The sequence below is a fragment of the Petromyzon marinus genome, chromosome 35 (assembly GCF_048934315.1).
Source record: "Petromyzon marinus isolate PM22_M1 ecotype Great Lakes invasive population chromosome 35, UKy_Petmar_22M1.pri1.0, whole genome shotgun sequence".
In the NCBI taxonomy this organism is placed as follows: domain Eukaryota; kingdom Metazoa; phylum Chordata; class Hyperoartia; order Petromyzontiformes; family Petromyzontidae; genus Petromyzon; species Petromyzon marinus.
This window is the reverse complement of record NC_133701.1, coordinates 2,942,981-2,969,580: the sequence shown is the minus strand read 5'-3', so window position 1 is coordinate 2,969,580 and position 26,600 is coordinate 2,942,981. Positions and strand designations below refer to the sequence as shown.

The 26,600-nt window shown below is 49.3% G+C and overlaps 1 protein-coding gene across 4 annotated transcripts; it reads right to left on the bottom strand.

The window, feature by feature from the left end:
* Nucleotides 1–110: 110 nt before the first annotated feature.
* Nucleotides 111–24,780, bottom strand: LOC116948837 (kinesin-like protein KIF2A). 4 transcript variants are annotated; one of them, XM_032965972.2, is made up of 22 exons: nt 24,623–24,780; nt 20,317–20,411; nt 17,879–18,007; nt 17,225–17,285; nt 16,117–16,254; nt 14,535–14,635; nt 14,245–14,340; nt 14,085–14,139; nt 12,857–13,019; nt 12,123–12,213; nt 11,900–11,963; nt 11,359–11,450; nt 10,600–10,742; nt 9,958–10,162; nt 9,302–9,412; nt 8,272–8,339; nt 7,657–7,752; nt 6,814–6,955; nt 5,957–6,037; nt 4,562–4,663; nt 4,023–4,158; nt 111–3,457 (listed from the first exon to the last, which is right to left on the bottom strand). In XM_032965972.2, exons 1-22 carry the CDS (start codon nt 24,675–24,677, stop codon nt 3,372–3,374), a joined length of 2,310 nt encoding a protein of 769 aa, XP_032821863.1. In that variant the 5' UTR covers nt 24,678–24,780; the 3' UTR covers nt 111–3,371. The 4 variants fall into 4 exon arrangements, with proteins under 4 accessions (XP_032821863.1, XP_032821864.1, XP_032821865.1 ...); XM_032965973.2 differs by lacking the exon at nt 5,957–6,037; XM_032965974.2 differs by lacking the exon at nt 7,657–7,752.
* Nucleotides 24,781–26,600: the final 1,820 nt, after the last annotated feature.

Sequence of the window (26,600 nt, the reverse complement as noted above, 5' to 3'; positions counted from 1 at the left end):
ACAGGCTTGATTGGCACGGTTGGCAATGTATGGTGCGAAAGAAGTTCAGCATACATTTGAGGGGTTGTCAAACATACCATGAAAATATGAAAAGAAGATTTGCTAATCCATAAAGTTCAACATGGTTTATTTCATAGACGCACACCAGGCCCGCTGCGCATTCTCCGATGCATTACTGTACTTGGTAAGTGTACTTGGGCCAGGAATTACACTCCAAAACACTGAGCAGCTCCAATATCCTGCCATGGAAAGTGTTTTTGATTACCCCTCATCGTGAAGACATCCAACGCAGAGCATAAACACAAGCCTGCGAGTCATTGAGGCATAATAGCCACGTAGTGGCACGTCGATTCATATGCTCACAAAAACATGCATCTACATCACACGTAAAATAACTGATCCGTATTGGCACTTTGGGTGAATGAACCCCACGGCCACTGAAGGGGATATTCACCGCAAAGTAAAAAAAAACACACGTGTACAGCTCTTGTCATTCTCCTGTTGAATGAGGGCCTTCCCCATGCCGTGGTTGGGAGGGGTGTTATTTGACCATACTTCACCGCGCTGGTCACTGCAGGTTAGTTGAAGGCGTATAGCATAAACATTGGTGCATAGAAGTAGAGCGCAATGTAATTGGCTGCGCTGCACCCTGCTGCCCACCACACAGCGCCGCAGCACGTCGCACCTGTTTCAGATGATGCTCGTTCATTAAAGTACTGTACCTATCCAGGCTCAACCCTGCATAGTTTCTGAGATATGACAAGATCCGACGACGCATTCCAAGGCGATTTGGACATAGGCCTCATTCTTAAATCGAATCAAGACGCCCCCGCCAGCCCAAATCACCAGCGCAGCACGCGAACCCGATGTGTGGATAAGGGGCAGCAACGGGGGTGTTGGCGATGCTGGCTCGGAGAGTGGTGGGGGAACCGGGCCGCAACGGGGGTGTTGGCGATGCTGGCTCGGAGAGTGGTGGGGGAACGGGGCCGCAACGGGGGTGTTGGCGATGCTGGCTCGGAGAGTGGTGGGGGAACGGGGCCGCTTTCCAGCGGAGCGATTCCCGTGGCATTCATCCCCCGGGGAGCTGGGACCGACAGCACGGCCAAGCGCGTGAGAGCACGTTCACCGCTCGCTCGCGGCAGGGGTTCAAAGTTCGAATCGAGCGGCCTCCCTGATTAACACTGCGGAGTGCGTTGGTCGTAAAAAAATTAAGAAAAAACGCACCTGCAAACTACAGCGCGCTACTCAATTGGCATTCCACCCCGACGAATTATCGCCTCCCCCCCCACCCCAACTACGAAATATATTGGCAGGACGCTTCCTAAAAAAATCACGAGAACTCGCCGACGCTCTCTCCTGGATAAACAAAGTGTCGGCAAGGGCAATCAAAGCAAGATGACCACGCGTCGTGAAGCACGTTAAAAGTTTTATTTCGGGGGGGCGGTGAATCTCCTCCAGAGCGTACGGCACCGGATTCGCACACAAGGACGACGGGGGACGGGGGGCGGGGGGGGGCACGACAGCAAACGGAAGCCGGGGGACTCTTTCCTCTCCCGAGGCAATCCCGAGGAGTGTCGGGGGGGGGGGGGGGGGGGAGACGCATGCAAGGCCCCCCCCCCTTCATTTTCCTCTCTGCGCTTCTCGACAGCGCACAAACTAAACCCCCTCGACTGGGAGAGCAACGGGGGGGGGGGGGGGTGCCAGCGCTGTTGTCACAAAAGGCAATGAACGGAAAAGGCAAACGACGACATAACTTTACGTTAATAGTATAATCGAATCGCAGAAGTAAACATCACACATAAAAAGGAATGCGTTTAAAGGGCACGTTAATGATCTGGAGTAAGAAATTAAATAGCGCGTCATAAGTGGCTATGGCCCTGGACGAACCCACCTTGCAGTAGTTCCAAAAGGGAACAGACCCCAATTAAATGTCTCCAGGTGGGGAGGACTAACAAGCAAAAATTTTGCTAGGATCCAAAAACTAAATTTATTTACAATTATAAAAGCTATGACCAACCACGTGGAAGGGATTCCTGACAACATGTCTATGTTTTTTAACCTTATAACAAGAGTGTAAATGTTACTCAACGGACTGTATGCTCGGTTAATGTACTTTTCCTTCAATGAGCTCAATAAAAGTGGCGGCCACATGCAGACGTCACAGTATTTGGTTAGGATCTGTAGTCAAGTACATTTAGGTTAATTTGTATTATCTTATTTAAATAAAACTACCGTCACAATGTTATTGCATTACAATTAAAACACTGAAATGGTTAAATTACGAGGCCCCATATGCAACTCCAGAAACGACAGAAATGTTTATGCGACATTGGGGATGTGACGGACTTCAGATCATCTTCAAGTTTGATTTAACGACAATACAGACCATTTCAATCACGAGGTTTTTTTTTTTTACACAAGGGCATCAACTCGGTGCACACACAAAACTCCACCTTACCGAGATGGACAGCGACTCGATCGCGTGCTAAAGGTCTGGGCCGAGAGCGAGCGTGCGCAGTACCCTGTAAGATCGCTACCTGGCCATGGGCTCTCGCCCTCCCGGCTTCGGGGTGGTGGGCTCATTTTTTTAAATTTAAATCACCACCAGTGCCGACACAAACCAGAAGCTGGAGCGACTACGGTCGTAAGGTACACGGAAGATTCCCAAAGGCGGCGCCGTGCGCCCCTCGAGTGAACGGGGCCAGAAGCTACGCAAGGTGGAGAGGGACGCGTGGAGTAAACGACGCGCAGCCCAGAACGAGACGGGCGACGACGGACGGCCGCAGCACACGGGGGGCGGGGGGGAGCTCGCACACGAATGGCCGCGTCGACGTCTGCACAACGCAAAGCCGGCGGCGGTGGGTGGGAGGGGTGAACGACGTCAGGCTCAGTAAAAACGACACGCACCGCACACGGCGCCATTCGGCACAACTGTTTGCGCCGCATTAACCGTAGGTCTCGCGAGAAATTGTTTACAGCAAACTACGGGCGTGGTGGTTAAGTAGGGCCGCCCTGCTTGCGATGGTAACGCCTCGCTCATTTTTGCAATAAGTGCAAGTTTTTCTTGACGCATTTCGAACCGGGTCAACCTCTTCATGTTCAGTTGTCAAAAAAAAGAACACGTGGCACTAAAATCACGCAGCAACACGCAAACAAGTAAATCCAGTTGGTCGACGTCGGGTAATGTTTTCATCGACCTTGATAAAAAAAATTGAACAATAAAGATGCCGATCGATGAAGTGTTTCTCGTCGCTCAACTTGCAGTTATTCCAAAAATTAAATGCTGATGCTGCCGACAAGAGGACAAAGAGTCCATTTGACCCTGGAGGCCTTCCGGGGCGGCGCCGACGGGTGGCTCGGGGTGGGGCAGATCACGCCTGGGGCCGCCGCTGGCCTCCGATCTGCCGGCTAGCCTGCTCCTCGTCCTGCAGCGCGGCCCGGAAGGCTTTCACCTTCTCTGTAGGGGAACACGGCAGCCCCGCCACGTGTCACTAATGTCCCCGTAAACGTCTTCTCCTCCCGCCACCACCCCTCAGAGCAGCAGGGGTGTGTCTGGCATAGTTACGCCTCTGTGCAGACCTTATGAAATCAAGCAGAGACGTCTAGGCTAAACTCCCTCGTCAGTGCCTTTATTGCGTTGACCCAGAACATATATTTCACGTCTCAATACCACTTTAGTTGGAAATAACGAATAGTTTTCAGTCCTTTTTCAATCTGGTCATGCAGGTTGTTTGACCATACCTCATCACGTTGGTCAGTGGAGGCTGGTGAAGGGTAGGGGTGGGGGAGCCCAGGACCGGTTCATTTATCAGTCACCACTGATGTGAGCCATGGTGGGGAATCCAACGTAGGTCATCAAGTTTCAAAGCCACGATGCAACACCTGACCAAGAACTTTAGGCCATTTGTCTTCTCACTTACGAACGTTCAGAATCGTGCCAGGAAGCCTGGGACAAAAATCCCAGGTGGTATCGAGCACAGAGCAGAGTTAGTGGTGGTGGCGGCAGCAGCAAGGAAACTCACCCTGCATGGTGGAGAAGAGCTCCAGCTTCTGAGTGAGGATGAGCTCCAGCTGGGAGGCGTACGCGTCGACGTCGTAGTCCACCTCCTCTGTCATCTCCAGCAACGTCTTCTCCTCCTCCAGCCACTGGATCGATTCCTGCCGGGGGCGGACGCGTGTAGCGTCGTTCGCACGTGAGTGGGTGTGCGTGCCTTCGGCATGTCATCATTCACTCCCAAACCCTCTCCTGCCTCCTCTCACTCACTTAAGGGTCGCAATTCAAGTCAACAATCGATTCTTTGTTGTTCCGTTTTTACCACTTTATTTCTATTGTTTCTGGTTTGCAAGGTTTTGCTTGCGCCGTTTGCTTACATTTAACATTAACGTACATCTCGGATTCTTACGTGGGCGGTTCCATACGTGGCGGATTAAGTGAGCGAGCGTGGGTGCGCCGGAGTGTGGTCGCGCGCGACCCCATTCCCATTGGCTCGGAGCAGAGCAGACCCCCGCAAGCGAGGTGGGCGTGTGCACACCGCACCGTGCCGTCTACGCCGCAACGAACCTGGAAGGCAGCCTTGTGATCCTCCACGAGCTCCTCCTCCATCTCCACCAGGTGCGACACCGCCTCATGGAATGTGAACAGCTGGGGGGACACCTCCTCCTCCTAACGTGTGCGCAATTGCAAGCCGCAGGAGGCACACACGCGGACAAAAGACGAAGGTCCCCCGTATAGCCTTCACAGGCTGTTGGGGCAAGTGCTGTTAGCGAGCACCTGTGAAGGCCGGCACGGCACACGAGGGGGTGGGTGGCCAGCACCAGGCCCGGCCGCCTTTATCTCCCGAGTGGCAATGTTAACACACCGCACCAGGTACTCATTTGAGGCTGAGTCGACCTAGGAGAGGCCCAGGAACGGTTCAGATAATCGTCACCGTTGTTGGCCATGAGCGAGAATCGAACTCGGGTCGCCGGGTTTGTAGGGCAGCACGCTAACTGCTACACTACCGCGTACACACACACACACACACGCACGCAAACACACACAAGCGCATGTTGGCAAGCCATCAGGGTGGTTTTGTGAGGAACTAATCTGTCGAATAAAGCCTGTGGATCTTATTCGAGGAATGTGTTAATGATTGTACGTATGTATGTTGAACTTATTCCGCACGGGACAAAAGCCAACCGTGCTAATCGGAGGTGCGGGGGGGGGAAGGACAACAAATTAAACACAAAGCGGTTTTAAAGAAATGAGTTGCGCGAGGGGAAACTCGACTGGTCGTAATATTTTACAGAGCAAATGGCGTTACTGCTAGCCGTGCGGACCGTGATTGTGTTACCAGTAGAGCACTACCATCAACTTCACCTCAAGCCTGCCCACTGTCAAACGAAAAGGGTTCTCAGTGCACTCGCTGCCACCGTTTGCAATGAGAACAAGTCGATTAACACCACGGGAAGTTACCCTTTTGAAAATGTAAAACAAATTGCCACATCCAGTGGCTCCAAATATTGCAAGTCCTCTTGGTGCCTTGCGTGAAATTTAATTGGTGAAATTTTTTTCAGAGCGAGCATGCGAATAAGCAGCGCACAACATTGCCAGGTCACGAGCTCAAGGGAGGCATTTAAAATCCTTTTCTCTTGACAGTGGGTGAGAGCGGACCACCACCGAGAGCCTCGTCTCGTCTAAGCTGTGGATCCGTTTGTTTGGGCCCGAGTCGGCTGAGAAGAAAACGGGCATGGAACACAACGCAAACTAGATACATAAATAAACGTGCACCTTGAGAAATGTGCAAGAGGACGGAAGCTCAGGAGGTCGTTATGTGAAAACTCTGAATTGTCTTAAAACTTAATGTTAGCCAACAGTTGTTTATTGTCGTTGGTTTTTGTTCTTCGCTCAATGGCACCCAAACAAACGGTCCCGTTGCAAGCGCTGAAAAAAGCAAGGGAAGAGCCTGGGCCTAACCTGCAGTCCTTTCAAAGTAAAATAGCCATCGCACAGCTTGATGAGCTCGACACTGTCATCTAGCAGGTCGAGTGATCCCATCTTCAAAATAAAACAACACGCAACAAGACCAACAGAGGCCGTCACCATCCGCACGCGGTCAAACGGGTGCCGTCAAAAAGCCAGCACAAAGCATCCTGTGCACTGTGGCCAATTTTTTCTCAAACGTATAGCTTTTATCTTGCATGTGTAGAGGACAGAGAGAAATAAGCCCCATGGCTGACCAAGGCATTTGGTTTGCTACTTAATTAAAGTGAAGAACCTGAAATAGTTGATGTAACAAAGTGCTGTATAATCAGGCTAACTGCATGATGCTTATATTCTTGGTTCTGTCGGTAAAGTCACGTAGAAGGGAAACAATAAAATAATAAAAAAACAATAAAATTATCACGACGTTTCGACTGCAACACAAGCAATCATCATCAGCTGTGAAAAACGCAGCAAATGCATGATGCTTGTTAATGTGCTTCGGGATTAGTGGCTTGGTTACACTTATGCATTCAGAAATTTATTTGGCAGAACCCAGGTTCTTGACCGCTCTAAGCGCCCCGCGTCAACACAACTCCACCCACAGTTAAACTATACCGGAGCAATCAAAGAGAAGTCTCCGCGAATGTGCACGCAAGACCTCAAAATTAAGTGCGGTGCAAAAGCGCAAGCGTGTGACATGCACAGATAACAACAAATAACGACACGGGCAGAGTGTGGTGGAGGCGTGCGCCGCCCGCGCCGACACGGCAAGAGGCCGTATTGGCCGTGCGGGCTCTGGGCCGTGCAGGCTGTGAGCACGCGAGGCCGGGCTCCAGCGGAGGGCTTACGTTCTGCTCGCACAGGATCTTGAGGTCGTCGCGACCGGGCGACGCGCCCACGTTCCTGGGCGCCGACACGCTGGGAGCGTCGCCGGGGCTGTGGGCACCGCCCACACCCGGCACCGAAGGGTCCACCCCCAGTTCCTTCACCCTGTGCCGCACGCGCGTACAGACGTGCACGAATGACGAGTGCGCGCGTGGAGCGAAACGGAATACATCATCGGCAGGCGAGCGACTCGTGGATGGCACGCACATTGACCGGGTTGCTGCTCGTTGCGCGCAGGTAGCATGCGGGAATCATTCGCAGGGTCAGCACGCGCACATGAAGCAATCAAGTAAAACAAAGTGCGATGTCTTTTGTGAAATGGTTCACTCGCACACATGAGTTGCATGCTATAGTTTCAGCTTGGGGTAATATGAACACGATACAGTGCAGACTCTCAGTCACTCTCAGTGACCTCAAGTAGAACTGTACCTAGTTATTATTCTCGAAAAAAAAATTCCCTCCCTGAAGTGTTTAATAACACCGTTAAGTACGATCAGGAGGTAAAGAGGTACAGCCAGGGGTTGGTCCTGGCATGTGCGTAGGTCAATGGGCATCCCTCTGGGGTCCCACCATGCCCCATCTCGTGACACACATAGCGGGCAGGGTTCTCCAGCCATAAACGTGAAGCCACGTCAGCAGCGTTAAGCCTTCGTGTCGCAGGCAGCGCGGAAGGCCACAGCGCTCGGCGTGCGCTCGTAAACCGATGCGATGAATGAGCCCCGAACGGTACACGAGTCATGGTCCCCCCCCCCCCCCCTAGGGGAGATGCCTACGATGCACGCCCCCCACCCCCGCACAGAGCATACTCAGAGTCGGACAGCGCAGAGGGAGAGAGGTCGGACTGGGTGCTTCCGGCTGACAGGAAAGGGATGTCCATGGGGTTAATTCCAAACTCCTTCACCCTGAGCCCAGGGCGCGGGGCACAGGGCGGGCGGCGTGCGCGCAAGCGGTGAGGAGAGGCGAGAGAAACGACAGCTCATGACAACGGGAGATGCAACAGCCGTGGCCCGCGTTATGACATTTCCGGTAGCAGGACGCTCGGCGTTGCTTAACGAGACAGACCAATAGCCGATTGCAGCAAGCTCGGGCTCACGACACTGTCACAGCGACGTCAGGCGTTGGGTCTCAGGGTTAGAGCAGGGTCATTGCCAATACAATGCTCTTAAGTAAAACATTACTTGACAGCAATAATGCATCTTGACATCATTATTATGAGCCACTACCTTACAATGATTATTCACAATCATTACAAGACATGTTTTTTGTACACAGTAACAAGTTGTTTTAAATAACTTACATTACTCAAATAACTTACTCAAATAACTTACATTTACTCAAACGTATCCTTATGGGCATTTAAAAAATGCTGAAAGACGATCAAAACTTTGAGAACAGGGGACAATAATAGGTGTAAGCTTTACCTGTCAGCGTATCGGAGCGTGTTGAGAGTGTGCTCGCAGGAGCTCATCCCTGGGGAAATCATGGCGATCTGGTCACAGTGAACAAAAGCCAGCCACATGTACACAGAGATGCCTCCAGGTCAGTAAAACGGCGACTTCGCCAGCTTCGGTGGTGCATTCAGCGCAATCGAGCCACCGTGAATACCAAACATTCCCGTAGTTGTTGCCCGTTCGTTGTGCACACTCTGACATTCGACCCATATTGATTGCTGTGCAACTCGCAAAAGGCAGTTAGACGGTGCACACCGAGCTGTTAGTTTTCTCCATTAAAGGTTTTGCCTGCTCTACAAGGTCAGGTCATGACCTATAAAAAAACACAAACTCATAATCCGGATGGGGAATTATTTTACAGATTTTATGGTGTGTTACTCAACCTTCCACTAATGGACGACAAAATATTTAAAGAACCCAACGGTATTCCTGGTTCTTTTGGTAAAGTCACGTAGAAGGGAAACAATAAAAGAATAAAAAATTATCACGATCTTTCGGCCACAACACAAGTAGCCTTCCTCAGGTGAAGAAACAGAACTGTCGGGAAGACGGCGTCTTAATGAACACTGCTAAGCTTAGCAGCGTATTTTAAGCTGACAAAGGAGTTTATATATGTAAACTCCTTTGCCTTGACAAAGGAGTTTACATATGTAAACTCCTTTGTCTACATATGTAAACTCCTTTGTCAAGGCGCTCTGCTCCTCCCACCCAGCTTAAAATACGCTGCTAAGCTTAGCAGTGTTCATTAAGATGCTGTCTTCTCGACAGTTGTTTCTTCACCTGAGGAAGGCTACTTGTGTTGTGGCCGAAACGTCGTGAGAATTTTATTGTTTCATATTTTTATTATTTTATTGTTTCCCTTCTACGTGACTTTACTGAAAGAACCAAGAATATAAATCCCTGCAGTCACGAAAGCTTTAAATCAAAAACCCAACGGTAGTTTGTGCGACAGCTGCGCTTCGAGCCGGCCCGGCCCATGCACCGAGTGCCGTCGTCTCACCATGCACGTGCGGGAGTTCTCGCCGATGAAGGAGTCCCGCAGCACCTGCGTCAGCTTACTGGCGCGAAACGGCGTGTGTGGCTTGTTCTGGCCGAGGGCACGTATGCACTCCTGCACGCCCACGACACGCACGCAAAGACGGAGATCCCCCGTGCAGCCTACACCAAAATGTTGGGCCGAATGCTGCTCGCGAACGCCGTTGAAGGCCAGGATATCACAGGAAGAGAGCGGCGTGGGCCTGCGCTACGTCGAGACGCTTTCGTCTCCTCATTAATCACGTTTAAACCACCGCACCAGGTGTGCATTTAAAACGAACCACGTGCGCACATACACGCACACACATGCAGGAAAATGCGCTCTCACAGAGGCTCCACAGTACCGGGACGTGCGGCAGGACCCCTATATACACCAACAATCTAATAAACCTACAGCCACTTAATGTTCAGCACAGTTTGATTTGACCTCGCGTTGCATGACAGCCGTCTTGTCGTATTAACAACAAGCATGGTGGAAACTCTGCTGGGTCTGGGGCCAATGGTGCCAAGGGGGTAGCAGCATCGAATCAGAATATTTATTTATACTGGAGGAATCCGATGAGCTATAAAGCTCTTTGACAGATGTCCAGCAGAGCGAGCGCATGGGCACGCAGTCGTCACCTTGAGCGCCAGCAGGCTCTTGTTGATCTCGGCGCCCTCCAGGCGCGTCTGCCGATCGGCGCTGGCCGTGTCGGCGCCACGCTCGTTGCCGGCCAGGTCGATGAGCGAGAACTTGCCGTGCATGCGTCCCGCACGCCGCAGGATGAGCTGGAAGACGGCGTGCGAGCGTGACGACTGCGCGTTCGCCGACGTCTGCCCAGACGTTCTACAAGGGAATACGGCAACGGAATATAATGGGACTTGTAACCGACACTCATTACATGGCACGACAATAACTTTACCCGATCATTACGAGCAACCTTGATTTAATCAATGAATTGATGCGTTGTCTTATGCTACGTATGGTTGAAGCCTTCCATCTAGTGGTGATGGCAGGAATAGCCACTACACGGCACGACGCTAAACCTGTTTTAACCTCATTAAAGTGAACGGTGGAGAATTTACCATGGGAATTGCCCATAGAAGAACGGCAATTTGAAGATGATCCCGAAAGAAATAGCCCAGCGGGACCAGTCACTCACGTTAACAACTAAAAAGACACACAATCTCCTCTTAGATTCTGTCGGAGTGGGAAGGATCGCGGCACACAAGGAGGTGAGAGGAGCTCGGCTTTGTGGAGTTAACTCGTTGGGGACGGAGCACCTGCAGTTGTTGCCCATCTCGATGAGCCGCAGCACCTCCTCCACATTGGACACCTCCTTCTCCTGCAGCCCCACCACTTGCACCTGCTGCCGCCCGTCCTCCAGCACGCGCAGCTTCGCCTTCCTGTTGAGCAGGTCAAACACCTGCCAGCGAGAAAACCACAGAGTGTGGTTCGGACACTCGCCCATCACGAGACCGGGCAAATTTATGTCGCGTGTTCGAGGTGCTCCCCAAGGTGCTAGCTCGATGCTGCACAAAAATAACAGATCATTCTCAAATCCGTTTTTAAAAATAAATTTGGCCAATTCCAGCTCTGAGAATCAACACAAAATGTGGTTTGACATGTGATGAACACTTTTTACAAGTCATGTAAAAACAGTGCCTCTGGTATGGAAGTAACTTCAGTACTAATTCTGTCACATCATCTTGCAGGGTCATTGTTTGACTTCTTGTGACATGACGCTATCACAAATCGAATATGACTTGATATCAATCACACACACACACGGACAACCACACATGCACAGCCCTCACAATGCTCACTGCTGCTTGCTAAGCAGCTGAACCATCTACGATGGACGACGACAACAAATTTGCAAGTTTATGCACACGAACCTAGATAATCAATGGATACAACCACCGCCCACTACATGTCAGCGTCTGAAAGGAAACAAACATCCATTGTGCCCATCAATATGGGTATTTGTGGTAGACTGAAAAATGCAATTTGTGGGTACGAGTTTCTCATTTCAATCTCACCTTTCCACTGTATATCTCAAAGAAGGTGGCGTTCACTTGGAGGTTTAACTGCCGGTAGCGAGGCTGCTTTAAAAACTGGAACACATCCCGCGCTGTCAAAAAACAAAAAGCAATAAGTAATGTTCATTGCGCGACTGCCAACCATGTGTGATGCCTGAACAATAGCCAAACAAGGGCATACTGGAGGGTGCATATGATTGCATCCTTATCGCATACACACAGCTACAACACTCGCATGCATACAATAGCATGCGATTCAAAATAATTTACACTCATTAATAAATCCAATCGTGGATGAATAGCCTCCCCCCCCAAGTCGTGTCCATCATGGGAGTTTTTTTGACCACACTTTACCATGTTGGTCAGTGTGGATTGGTGATGGGGAGATCAGCAGCCGTTCGGGAATTACTCGCAACCGATGTTAGCCGTGGCCGGGAATCGAACTCAGGTAGGCAGGTTCATTGCGCGGTGCGCTAACCACTATACTGCCACTCCACTCCAGTATTAAAATATCGAAAGTCATCACTTAGTTACGTCTCACCTGCTAGGGCATAAATGCCTTTAGCGCAGTCCTGAGTCTTCCCAGAGAACACACCGCCCATGGTCTGTGTGGGAAGGTGAAGCGGTGATGGTTAACACTCATGCAAGGATGAATTTATGCATGTATGTTGAATTTCCTCTGCCCTGTACATAGCCATTTGTGATAATCGGTGGTGGCAAGTGGGCATCAGGGCATGCAACAGGCAACAAAAAGCAGCACTCACATGGGTTTTCCCACTTCCTGTCTGTCCGTACGCAAAGCACGTGGCCATCCCCTTCTCAAAGATCGTCTCCACCAGAGGACGGGCAGTGAATCTGTACCACAGAACAGCAATGCATCAAGACGAGAAGCGTTTGTATAATTCGGGGCAATTCTCTCAGCACAGGTTTGTGTGACCAGTTCTTTTCACATATACTAGCCTTGCTTCAATGTACAAATGCAGTCACACATTATTACAACTTGCACATTGTGTCAAGTTTTAGCTGTAGGATAAGCAACCTCAAGGACCATCGATACAATTCCAAACCTCCACAAATATCCATCGACTCCAACAGAAATGGAGGATGTTCATGTCAGGACAGGGTAAAATCAACTTGAAAATGAGGACTCATGATGTAGTAAGAAAGCATTGCAGATGTTGTCGCGATCATAGGTTACGGTGGGTGGAACCACGTGCGCAGGTTGGAGGAGCGCGGGTCCCTGAGAAAGGCATGACAGTGGCGTCCAAAGGTTGGCAACCACGGGAAAGACAAAGCCAGATGGTGGGATACTGTAAAGAGTGGTGGGTGTTGACTGTTTGACAGCTGTGAGACCTCTAGCAGATGGAATACATGGCGAGGTGTGGTGGGCATCAACGACATTAGACACAATGATCTCTTGACCTTGGCCTCTCCAGCAGCAGACATCTGCTGCAAGTTTGCCCCGGCCAGTGCTCCCGTTTGCCCCAAGCAAACCCACCTGTAGACCATCTCGTTGGTGGTGGTCTCGTCGAAAGCGTAGTCAAAGCGGAACGTCTGGTTCTCCAGGTACTTGGTGAGGTCCACCTTGAGCTTGGGCTCGTGCACCATCACGATGTCCTTGTTAGGGACGGTGATGACGTCGATCTCCTTCCGGCCCAGCTCTGCCGCAGAGCATGGGGGCGAGGTTCGAGTGAAAACTCGGCCATTGTTGTTGGTAGTTGTTTCACCACCGCTCTTTACAGTTAACTCTCACGATTATCCGTGGGAGGATTACTCCCGTTTGCAGACTGAACCTTCTTTTTGAAAATAAGTACACCTTTAACCCTTCACCAGGTCATTTTCTGCTCCACACTCATCAAGCGTCGGTGACACAGTGCCCAAATGACCACAAACACGTCACCGCCTCGTAATCCGATTACTTTGAGGAGCAATAAACACAGACGATGTGTTGTATGGCTTCAGCCCATTACACATGGGTAACAATGTACACATGTTTACAGACGATTAGTAGTTGAGTTTTATTTGTATATTTATTTAAGCGATTTATTTACCTTTCCTGTACTTTGCACTCCTATCGTGTTTTCATTTATTGTTTGTTGTTGTTATGTTCTGACCTGCCCCTTACTGGACGTCTGTGAAAAGAGCTTTGTAGCTCATCGAATTCCTCCAGCATAAATAAATATTCTGATTCAGTCACCACAAATACCCTGGATAATAGAGGTTTCCCTGCATTTTGTTCTCGGTATGTAATCGTTCACCCCCCCCCACCACCACTGCCCACCCCCCATCCCAGGGTGATTCAATTCAATGAGATGTTACAAATTGAGGGTCACAATTCTCTTTCAAGAATCAAGTCATTTTTGTCTTGGTACCCTCGCAGTTGTATTGTCTGTCTCGTATTTACGCTGTCTTGTTTGCACCACTGGCATGGAGGTTTATCAGCATATGCTTTGGGTAATTCGTAAACAATCGATTCTTACACGTACGCACACAATTAAATGAATGCATTGTGGGCACAAAACTTATTTTAATCACCGAATTGTTACATGCCTAGTTATAAGCTCACGTCGTTTCAATGCTACGTTTTATGATCTCTGTTTGGAGTGGAATATACTCAACCAACCATGCACGTCACAGGGCAACTGCACACGCTTAACATTTTTAATGAACTTTGACGAAAACTTTAAACTATACATAAGTGGGATGTGATCTTACGTCCACTTTACCTTTCTTGTTCAGTGGTCTCTTTCTGACACAGACGCATATTCGGCTTTCCTCTATCTGCAAGAAAAATGCGACGACTTCAACCGTCGAGCTCAAGTCACGTCACGTACCGTACACCGTCACATCGCAGTCGGAGGAACACACGCGCGCATCCGCACTTACAGAGTCGCTGAGACACAGCGGCTGGTAGTCGAGGCTCGATCGGAATTCCTTAATCATCACCAAGAACTCCCAGTTGGGGTAGCTCACGTCGTAGTCCTGTGACACAAGACGAGCAGCAACACAGGACCAGCGTCAGCGAGCGCCGCCACGGCGAGCAATTTCTTGCCGGAGCAACTTCAATGCCACGCTCCCCTCCTGCTTGCTCCCCGCTACAGGTGTCCCGCCCCTGCCACGGGGCCGCGCTCCGTGTGTCACGAGTCGCCAGAGGCCGCCAGGGCAGCCAGCCCCACCTGTGCCCGTTTCTCCCGGATCTCCTGGTGCTGCGCCCGCCGCTCCTCGCGGTTCCGCCTCATCTTCTCCACCTCCTTTACGCAGTTGGACTTTCTGCGAGCTGTCACGACGCGAGAATTGCCACAGGTTAATGTAAGTGGCCTGTGACATCTGCCTCAATTCCATCCACATAATGGGGAGTCATTTGAAAGCTTAAGATATATATTTTAAAAGCAAATTTGTTTTTTTTACAAAAACACATGATCTGATACTTTGACTTATCTGCTCTGCTACTTATCTGTGCTGCCATTTACAATATCATGGTGTATGATGCGAGTTCGATTTAAAAATCATACAACAAATAGGCATAACCCAGAACCACTGAATATCAACGAGCGTCCCACCATCAACTTATACACAAGCAGCATTACGATGGAAAACTATTTCTGAAGCCAACATTAGCTTCAGAGTTAAATATTCCATTTAGTCTTGTGTCACCTGTCACGGCTGGGGCAAAGCCAAGGACTATAAAACATTATTAAAGGAATAATTTATACAAAAATTTACAACAGTGAAATTTCAATGCTATTAACCCCCCAGAGATTACTATATGGGAGTTGTCATCACTATTGTAAAATAATACCCGAACATCAATGCAATTCTGTGACAGTCAAAACAATGTTAGAGCAGTTAGTTGTACTCGGTTATCTGAGGTGGGGTCAGTGGCAAGGTCTCAATAATCGGCCATCTTGAAGACAAGCAGCTTTATTGTACGATTGCTGAACGATGTGAGCGGTGCGCGACTGTTGCTTATGACATCACCATCTCAATATACCAATGTTTTTTTTTCCAGCTTCAACGTGGAGTGCCAACATCTGCTGCGACAACCGACGTCTAGTGCAGGCTTCAATCTTGAATGTAAATATTCAGGCCGATTTTAACTCGAACAAAGCAACCATTGTCTGCGCTTAGAAAATGGGCTTTTCTGATATTTGCAACAAAGAACACTGAAGCATAAACCCCACGTTAAACCACGGCAGTCACCAGGGCATACAGCACAGCCGCTGTGCCTTCATTGTGTCTCCATTGTGGTCGGGATAATTGAGAATTATTCTCACAAGACAGATGGCACAGGGGTGAAGGTCACAAGAGCACTGTTAGCAGTCACGTCACTCGGCTACCATCCCGACGACGTTTGCCTCTGCCCTTTAAGGCTTCGCCAAAGAAATGCCTCTCCCCGGGGCAGAAACACGAGAAGCCATGTCCAAGACGTTCGCAGGCGGCAGGGGGCTTCCAAGCCCTTCCAGGCCGTCAACCGGCCTGCTTGCGCCCCTTCCCTTCACTTTACAATATTTCACGGCTGTGTCAATACGATGACAGTATTGCACAATTTGCAGTTAATCCATTTTGACCAGACCTGACCTTGGAATAAAGATTTTTCAGACCCAAGTGACTTCTAGCTACAAATCAACATATTCATCAAGTGATTTAATTAACACACATTACCAGGAAGAAAAAAAAAACAATAGCTTTTTACTTATTCAAGACACGCTACACCCAGGTTTCGGTTTTACATGTTTGACTGTGCCTTCCCACACTCACGTTGCTGCTGCTGTCCTGGTAACTCCTTCTTGCCGAGCTGGCCGGCGCCGGCGGGAGAGCCTTCTCCGTGGTTGCCATTCTGTGGCGCTGACACCCCCTGCTCCATCACTGTGCTGGGCCGCCTGCGCACTGGTAGTGCTGCAGCAGTGCAACACGACGCCACCACCGGCAGCCCCACAATCGGCACCACCACCGGCACCCACCCACAAGCATGAGGCCATCATGTCAACCCAATGGTCAGCTAGCATGGTTAAACAGCATTGAAGCAGCATTAATTGTGCCAAATTCCTACTCTACAGAACCGTGATCAATTATACAGTATAATCTTTCGCTGTAAATTACATTATTAATTGAGAAATTACTCTTGATAATGCGTGGTTATGATGGTTTAGCAATAGGCATTAAAACGTGGCACATAACCGTACATACAACCAACGTGCAGCTGCTCCATTATGAAAAGATAGTTGACACAATGTACATATTAAAATGGAGGGCTTGTATACAAAGTACTATTAATGCTTCTTTGGCAGATATTGAATCCCACCCAAACAAGAGATTAATGAATGTTGGCAGCTGGGTAGCAGCTTTCAGTGTACACACAAATTCAATGAAACACAAACGGTGACTATGACCTCGTTTTCAGACACCGATGATGAATACAGAATTGTAGAACATGTCCCACACTGTCAGTGGACAGGGTGGGCATGTAACGCTTCAGCGATTACAACCTACTCTTCTCCTCCTGAGAGATGGATAAAATGTGTATAAGATTTGATGAATAATTATGCGTACACATTGTATGTGATTAGTTGATGTAACTTCACTACCCCGAAACAGAATCCATTCTTAATTAGTATTGTGACCATGAATCGTGACAATTATTCCAACCACAAAGAGGTTGGCGGGGAGGAGTTATTAATTCCAGTCAATACAAATCAGACAGTACAAACGAGATTTTAAAAAATATTCTTCAAGGAATTAATATCCTCAAAGATGACAATTCATCAAATTTTGGAGCAGATGAATTGTTACACGGCTAGAGTAGGGGCCACCTGACTGCTTGACCCAAAGCCATCCACAGCGGTGAGAGAGTGGGCGAGTGACAAACCTGAGATCCTACTCTCCTTAACAGGGACTTCATTCCGAAGGGGGATCATGGTACGCCGGGTCTGGAAAAAAAACACAAATTGGCTTATGCAACAAACATCTCTGCACACGGATCAAAACATCAAGGACTACCTTCTTACTACAAATTAGCATGCACACACTGATTCCATGACTATATTCCTACAAAGACAAAGATCCCCCGGGTAGCCTTTACAGATTTTTTGCGGGGCAAATGCTGTTCGCGAGCACCTATGAAGGCTGGCACGACTATATCCCGAAACGCACACTGAGACAGTACTATAATAATGAGTCTGCATGCTTTGCTTTTTAATACCACCTTAAATCAACTGTGAAGAAATGAACAATGCAGATATCAGATGCAGCAGCTACACATGCAAAAACAATGACACACACAAACACAGAACATGCCCGTGCAGTACTTTAGGCTCAAACACATGTTGGTATGCCGAACATAAATAACCACTTTGTTATAAATACCACTGCCTGAAATGTAAACCTACCGTTTTGTTTGTTCTAAAGCAGAGTTAATGTTGAAGGTTGTGAATTTGTTGATCGGTGAAAGCAGATCACTTATGAAAGGCTCACATCTAGAAGAAACATTCTGCTCTTACAGTAGGTCCGGATGAGCCCTCACCTTCCCGGGTCTCCCAGCCTTCACAGAAGGCATGGCGGGTGGCGGCATCTCGGGGTCCGGCTCGGAACCGGCGTCCGAGCTCACCGACGTCAGCTCGGGGTTCAGAGAGAAAATACTCTCCAGGTCGATCTGCAGGAAGACAGCGGTCTCATCACCGTATCCACTTGCCGCGCCGAGGTTGACCGGCGATCCATGCACGAGCCGGCACCAGCACATCGACTCAGCAGTGCGAGCTATTCCCCAACAGTCAGCATACACACGAAGCAACCACCGCGGTCGGCCATCATTCATTCAGTACCTCCCTCCATTGTCTGCAGGATTGGAAGCTCTGGTAGCCACTTGAAGCGCAGACAATCTCCACTCACTTCTACACTGCGTCGTTCGCAGTCCACTTTTTCACATCATATAACCATGCGCCTTTCTTGGATGACCTCTACCGAGCAGTGGGTGCGCACACAGAACCGCCGCATTCGCCCATCAGTCCAGATGAATGCCAGGCGGCTGACTGTCTCACAAAACACTTGTTCAGTTTCCAGAGCATCGGTTCACTTGTCTGGCAGTTTGCAGTCTCGACGCATAAGAAGATTTAACAGTGCGCGCCATGCAGCTGTAAAGACAGCTGAATGTCTGTAAAATAATATTGCTTCGGGGTAATAGTGTGTGAAAGGGATATTTTTATATTTATGAGTACGTAAGCGTTCCACCTAAGTGTGTCTTTCGATCAGCAGTTGTAAATAAATCAATAGAGGATATGATTTAAAACACATGCATTACACTGACTGAAGCGGTTTAAACTACCTGCAGAATGGACCGTCTTCAACCTAACAATCCTTCAGGGGGTTCCAAAAGCTTTTAACTGTAATCTCCACCATCCATTATACATACGACACAGCGACGTATATTACAAACCAAAATGAAACGAGGATTTCCCCACACGAGGGGAAAACTGCGAAGACAATTTTTTTTAAATGTATGCATCGTGGCTCCATCTAGGCTGTGCATCTGGAAAGTAAGCAGAGGCGGCAGCAACTTGTGTGTTGCCCTCAACACTGTGCCCGATTCTGTACAAACAGGGTAAGAACCAGTTGTAAAGCACCGACTTTTTGGCAGGGTTCCTAAGTCTCTATACAAACGCATTCTCAATGAATGGCTGCTGCCCTTTCCCTCTGTAACTACGAGCAGCAGAGACACGGAATGCTGGCGCCACGGCTTTCTGGGAACGCGGACAAGGTTTGTTTTATCATCAGTTTTTAGTAGTATGTCACCAGCAGCATATAAATCCGATTTGGCCATGACACTTCTTACATGTAATACTTTACAGACATATGTCAATCACTGCTGGATAAAGATCTCGCCATATGGTTGATTCAAGGAAGTTAGTTGGCCATACTTCACAATGTTGGTCAGTGGGTTGTGGTGATTCACATATCACTCGCCGGTGATGTTAGCGCCATGGACAGGAATCAAACTCAGGTCACTTGGTTTGCATGAACCACTGCGCCACTGCTACTGAATATTACTTATTCCTTTCAAATATGTACTGGCTTAAAACTGACTTATGATGTCAAAGTGCATGTAAACACCCACTTGGGCTGACAGTAAAATCCTCATTTACAATTATTTGCAGGAAAAAAACCCAAAGTGAATGTAAGCATAATGAAGGTTAGCGAAGGAGACACCGAGCATTTCCCACAAATCCCTCGGGAGAGGTGGCGGTCTGCACTGCTGGGTTAATCCAGGACAGCTGTTCGAGACAGTGCAATCAGTGCATTAGCAACCTCAGCAGCAACTCAACAGCCTCATCCCTTTCTTCAGCAGGTGTGCGTGCAGCCTGGGCTAAAGCGAGGACGACCAACACTTAAGCCTCATGTGCCTCCAGCAATCATCATTCAGGGACAAGGAGAAGGATTTTACTAATCTTAATCCAGCATACAGTTGCTACCAAAGCACACATTAATGAAATACACCTTCAGAAATGTGGGCTCTTTTAAAATGGCAAAATGCATTATACAGAGGAAAAGCACAATGGTGAACTTGGGTCCTAGACTTATCAAGCTGAGCCGATTCTATTTTCATCAAGTGTACTCGAGTCAAGTCATGCAACTATATTTCCGTGGCAGACCTCAATTTAGATCATTCAGGAAACTATGCCATTACAGAGCTGTATGTGTTTATAACGGGCCCAGTTTTGTTTTTGAGAATACCACCACTGGGTGATTACGTATAATTAATTTTACAATGACAATGGTGAATACTGGCAGTCTTTCTTGAAGAAATATATTTTTATATGTAATACTTGTGAGCACATGACCTTCTTTATAATTCACAACTGTCCATAGATCAATGCTGACCAACCAGTAACACGCGAGATGCAAAAAACAAACCTTGTATTATGCGAGGCTTACTCAAACTGCTTAAACAAGTGACGGAAACCTCACCTCTTTTCCCTTCGTCTCCCCATTCTCAAACCACTCCACGGTGACGCTTTCACTGTCCTCATTCAGTGCTGTCACCATGGCCTGATGAACTCTTCCTGTGGGCATATGGACACACGGACATACTTGAGCATGGCGTGATGGCTACAAGCCACACTATGTCGGCCCACAACAATCCAAATCTTTCTCATGGCACATACGTTGTGAAGAGCACAAACTCGTCAAAGGAAGAGTCATAAACGTGGAATGTACCAATCTTACATTATTAATCCCCTTGTATATTGTCAGGCATATTTAGAATGACATGCCTGACGCATGTTTCGTTTGATAAGTGGTTGTTTCAATTTTTATCAAACGATACCATGCTGAAATGTATTTTAGACAAAACTAATGGCAGACATGCGCATGATTCATCAGTATTTCTGAAAGCTGATGTAACAATTTCCTCCCACAAGCGCACAATATTTCACGTTAAATATGTATCACCAAGCGACAAAAGGATCTGATGATACACCGACAACGCTACCTCGACTACGACTGGATGGTATCAAGTGTCTCCCTACATTACGTAGATAAACCAACAACCACCAACATAAGTAATATATATAAAAACAACTTTTTTTTAAAACACGCTTTAATGAAATGTACCGTACGAGTAATGGCAGAACTCCACGACTCCAGGAAGTGGCCCTGAAGCTTGCCATAACGTAAGGGGGCCGTGGTGATTTACAGCCAACGTCAGTTCACCGTGGACAATTAGACCCAAGCCGAAACATAAAATATAAAAAAATTATGTTTAAAAATATATATTTGTATTTTTTTATAATATAATATAGTATTGTCATCAGTATGACATAAGTATACCAAGTTTTCAGTCGATACCACATTGGGAAGTGGGTTAAAATTGAGTTACAAGATTTGAGAATATGACAACAGAGTGAGTTAATACTGGTAGGAACCTCCTGGTTACACCAGCCCACAGGGGATTATTGTGTCCGTCCGTCCGTCGTGCATCCAAAAATGGGAGGGGTGGGCCTGGGTGGGGAGGGGCTGGGTGGGGAGGGGCTGAATGGGGAGGGGAGGGTGGGGAGGGGCTGGGTGGAGAGGGGAGGGTCTGGGTGGGGAGGGAGGGGCTGGGTGGGGAGGGGAGGGTGGGGGAGGGCCTAGGTGGGGAGGGGCTGGGTGGGGGGTGGGAGGGGCTGGGTGGGGGTGGGAGGGGCTGGGTGGGGGGTGGGAGGGGCTGGGTGGGGGGTGGGAGGGGCTGGGTGGGGGGTGGGAGGGGCTGGGTGGGGGGTGGGAGGGGCTGGGTGGGGAGGGGCTGGTCACCCCGTGGTGCCCTTATAAAACTCAACGTTTAACCTACTCACGCCGGCTTGTGCCCGCCCTCATAGTCGGGCATATTTGCGGAGTACACCACGTGGTGCCGCCGTTGACCCTGGCCATTGACCGAGCAACCCAACGTTCCTACCAGCTCCCTTCGCAGGTATGTGTTAAAAAGCGTGTAATAAGAAAAAAAGCGGGCTTGTCTTCAGCGGCAGGAATACCAGTGCGGTGGCAGGTAGCAACACAGCCTGCCTCGAACCGTAACTGGTAAAACTTGGCTGATGAAACTGCACCCATACCTGGCCGTTGAAAGTTAAACAAAAAAAAGTCTTGAGTGAGGGGCTGTTGGTGGTGGGTGTGGTTGTCAACGTACTCGTGCCCGAAGGGTCAAAGGATTACATGGCGTGATACCACGGCAACCACAAGTACACACACCATGCCGGTGGTAAAGCATAATACTGCACAATAAATTGGGTGCGGCGGCCAATGTTCCAACTAAGACAAAGATTCCCCGCATAGCCCCCCCCCCCCCTAACAGACTGTTGGCCAAAGCTGCACTCACACCGCGACGCGCACTCCCTTTCAATCCCATGGAAGATTCGGTGGTGGATGGAATTGAAGGTTTCAATAACAGAATGCAACGCACACGTTTTCTGCGCTAGAATGGGGAACGGAGCTGCAGAGGAGATTTTTGATCTCGCTGCAGCGAGCTGCTGCCGCTCACGATCGCGCTTAATGTGGGGGTAGGGGGGGTAAGCGCGGCATTTCTATATTTAAGCGACCGGGAATGTCGCCAGCCAGCTCGAGATTGACTTATCGAGCCGCTTTGACAAGGTGAACGCGATCAATAACACCAATGCGTTGCGCGCGAGTGGGCTAACTGCTGAGCTCACCACGTCTTACAAGACATTCGTCATCACGCTTACATGCTTACGGTTTGCAAAAAAAAAACCCACGCCATCACAACACCTTATAGTTTCGCTCGCAACGGTTCGACTCGCGGAACTTTGAAAACGCTGACAAATTCCTCCCAAAGCATCGTGAAAAGTGGCAAACCATCCCCGCACGCTTTACAATGTATCGACGCACACAATCACGCAGATGCGCCGATTCAAAATGCAACTGTCCCAACAACAACAACTAAAACAAGCTCTCCGGTTCCTACCACCAGAATGCCGGTCCCCCTTGGCTTGGAACCCACCGTCGCCGCCTGAAACGCGTGGGGGACCGCAGCTGCACGGCGAGCGCGCGGCGATGCTTGCTGCGTTGCGCGCACAAGCCGATATCCGATCCGGTTCGTGTCCGCGCAGTTTTGTTACGGTGCGGTTAATTAGCAGAGACGATCGACTGCGTGGCCGGGAAGCCGCTAAAAACAAGCGACCGTCCCCACCCCCCCACCTTGTCACCTAGCGGCTCCACGGGACAACATCCCGGACCGATTCGCATTAAAGATTTACACGCGCAAGGAGAAATCGGCACGGCGCGGCCAAGTCTTAACCCGCCTCCAGGCCAATTGGTCACCATCTCGCTTGTCAACATCAATGACTGTACACGCTTCGATGCCAGCCTACGTTGCAATGACATTTGTGTGAACGCGCGCGCACTATATTGCACGGTCGCATTATTCCTTTGCATTGGGCATCGCATCATTAGCGAGGCGTCGTATTTGGCTTCAGACTATGAAGCACAGGGGAATTGTCGGACTACACTTGTAAATATTATTTGGGTCTTTCGGTAAAGTCACGTAAATAGGTACAAATTAATAACAAAAATATAAACAAAAACCTACGACTTTACCGACAGACACAAAGAATACGAATTCCTGCAGTCACGAAAGCTTTAAGTCAAGATTTAAGAATGTAAACGTTGTGGATTTGCTCCCCCAACACACCGGTGCGCTGTAACGAATTGGCATGTTTTGTTTACGTGACAAACCTTACTAATTGGCTGTCGGGTGGTGGCGGGTTTAACGATACACTCATATTTACGCGCTCTAACCACAACAAAAAAACCCCTTCTATATTATGGATATTGGTTGCGAAAGCCTACGTGTTAAAACTACGCCGCAATAACAGGCAATGCTCACTGGAGGTAGTTGCCGCGCCGTTTTCTATCGATTTATCGACAGGACCACGTCACTGTGTCGTTCCCATAAAAGTTGCCACGCTCGCTTGCAGTAAATGCGTTGCCGGTGAAGACTTAAGTCGTCGGGTTACGCTATGGGCGCACTATAATGTTCAGTTGTAAACATGTTCTCGTGTTAACGTGGTCCCCGCCCCTAACGCTGCTGAGACTCGGTGGAGGAAGCCCGTTACAGCAGCAGCTAGGGGTGGAGGTGGATTCAATGTTGACGGGCAATGATCATTCATGAAACCAACAACGCGGCACTTAAAAAGTACGTTTATTCGGAAATGTGTTGAATTGAATGTCTCGCATTTGTGTTCTAGTTAAAGCATCACGGGGGGGGGGGGGGGATAACAATTGCTGGCTGGGGAGGTGTCTCGAGTGACGGCCGGTATTGTTTATCCACTACCCCACAGCACAGGTCTGGTCAACCATGGAGCGTCCTGTCTAATTCAAAAAGCAAATTACTTCGGGTGAGCGGGGTTCAAACACTGGTCACGGACCCCGCTTAGGACACTGCATCACCCGGCCCGACTCCACCTCTCCCTCCCGGGGGACACAGCCCCGTCCCGGGCAGGCTTTCTAGGCAACACCGACGCTTCAGACATCACACCCAGGCCCGCTGCAGGCTGCTAGAATCAACACTTCACATACGCTACGCCACCTTCAGTTGGCTGCTACGTATCACGTGACCCACCCAAGCGCTGACGCAATTGGCCATGCCGACATCACGTGGGGGACCGTGCTACTTGTACGCGCGACCAAATACAATCAGAGCAGCGGCGAGAGCCCCCGCGGGGCGCGGCCCCGGGGTCTCCCTGCCGCCGTCCCTTCGCGCCGCCTGCCCTCGCGCTCCTCTCACCGTCGCTGCGCTGGATCTCCACGTAGCTTCCCACGTTAATGCGTCCGAAGTCCATGTTGGCGGTGGCCGCAAACGGTGTCGGCTCTGGGCTTAAACCTCGCTCCCGCGCCGCGGCGCCGCTGCCAGGGAACCGCGCAGCCCCGCCCCTCCCCCCGCCCCTCCCCCTCGTTCTCCCGCCCCTCCCCTTCTTTCCCCCCGCCCCTCCGCGATACAATTCCCACAGCGCATGCGCATCGCCGCTCTCATCGCCACCCCCCTGCACGCCCCCGCCCCGAGCGCGGAGCATGTGACGCGCTTGACCCAATCGGCTTGCAAGCCACGAGGTCACGTGCCGACGCGGCAGCCAATGGTGGCCAGGCGCGCTGCCAGTGTGTTAGTGGGGAGTCAAACGGCGCGCGCCGACAGACGCCGCCGCGACCGTTACGGTTTGAATGGGGTTCGCGCATGCGCAGTGCGCGGACGTGCTTAGCATGCGGCGCGTGCCGGTGGGCGTGGGTCGGGAGTTAGGGGGCGTGGTCACAAGTGAGGGGACATCGCCGGGATTGAAAGTGAGGGGCGTGGCCAAGGGGGTAGTGAGCGGGGCGGTGGGCGAGGTCTCTAGCCACGCGACTGATGACACTATGTCACAAAACATTTTTTGTTCCTGGGTAGTAAGTGTTATTTCCGAATTACGTATGCCTCAAAAGTACATAAAAATGGCTATTATTCCCCACAAACTTTGCTTTTGTGACTAGGACAGTGATATTTTGAAATGTACCTATTTTCAATGAGAAAACGTGGTGCGCATTTGTGTCATTCCTTCACATAAAGTCCTGGTCACAAAAGCAAAGTTTGTGGAGAATAATAGCCATTTTCTATACTTTTTAGGCATAAGCAATTAAAAAATAACACTTACTACCCAGGGACAAAAATCGTGTTACATAGCGTCATCAATCTCCATGAGGCCAGCCCACAGATGCATTTCACTTTGTGGGTACCACCACCATACCTGTCAACCCCTTACCAGTGCCTACCTTATTACATACGAATTCAGGTCACCCCGTGCCCTTTTAAATCTCAACGTTCATCCTACAAAGTCCCATCACAAGGGACAAACACAAACAAATTTCCGAACAAATTACCCGTATTAAAACGGTTGTACGCCGTATGGACCTGAAAACGCAATTTCCTTGTCATAGGATACGGGTAAACCGTATGGCTTGCCAGCTATGCACCAGATATGGTTCCAATGTCTTTGTATGTACTGTATGTATGTTGAACCTCTTTCGCACCGTACGTAGCCAACCGTGCTAATCGGAGGTTGCCAATAACGGTGACTTCTGTGACAACCGGTTTGAGTTGAGTGTGGTGGTGTTATGACCTCAAGTATTTAGTCGTATAGATCCTAACGACCTTCGGTGGTACCACGTTCTGCTGCTGTGGTTCTGCAAAATAAAACCCCGCAACACAATGTGTCGATCGAGACAATGATCCAGCAGTGGATTTCGCCGAATTTCACCGTTAACCTACGGTATCATGATACAAAGAAATACAGGCTAATATAATTATACTGCATGGTAAAATAACATGATTTATTTTATCATGGATTCGTCGCAAATTGAACGCTGGTGGTAGTGCCTTACACCGATAATCCCCACTCAAAGCCAGCTCAGCAACGTCCTGAAACATATCGAGTGATAAATTAAGGGGTGACTGTACACGTACAATCAATTCCTCCCTACTGAATAATGTATATTCCCCACTGGTCCTGCTATTGAAATCCAATTACGTGTCACAAGCCCACCCGACTGAATAAGATTTAAGTGATAATTGGCAACCCTCTGTTCTCTCCACTAGATGTCAATAAACCTTCAGACAAAAGAGAAATGTCACGCCGACCCCGAACAATAATAACCAGTTGTGCTATGAAGAAGGGTAATTCCCCAAAACGTCGCCCATTAAATATTTTTTCTTCTGTTTAGGCAGTGTTCTTGGTAAA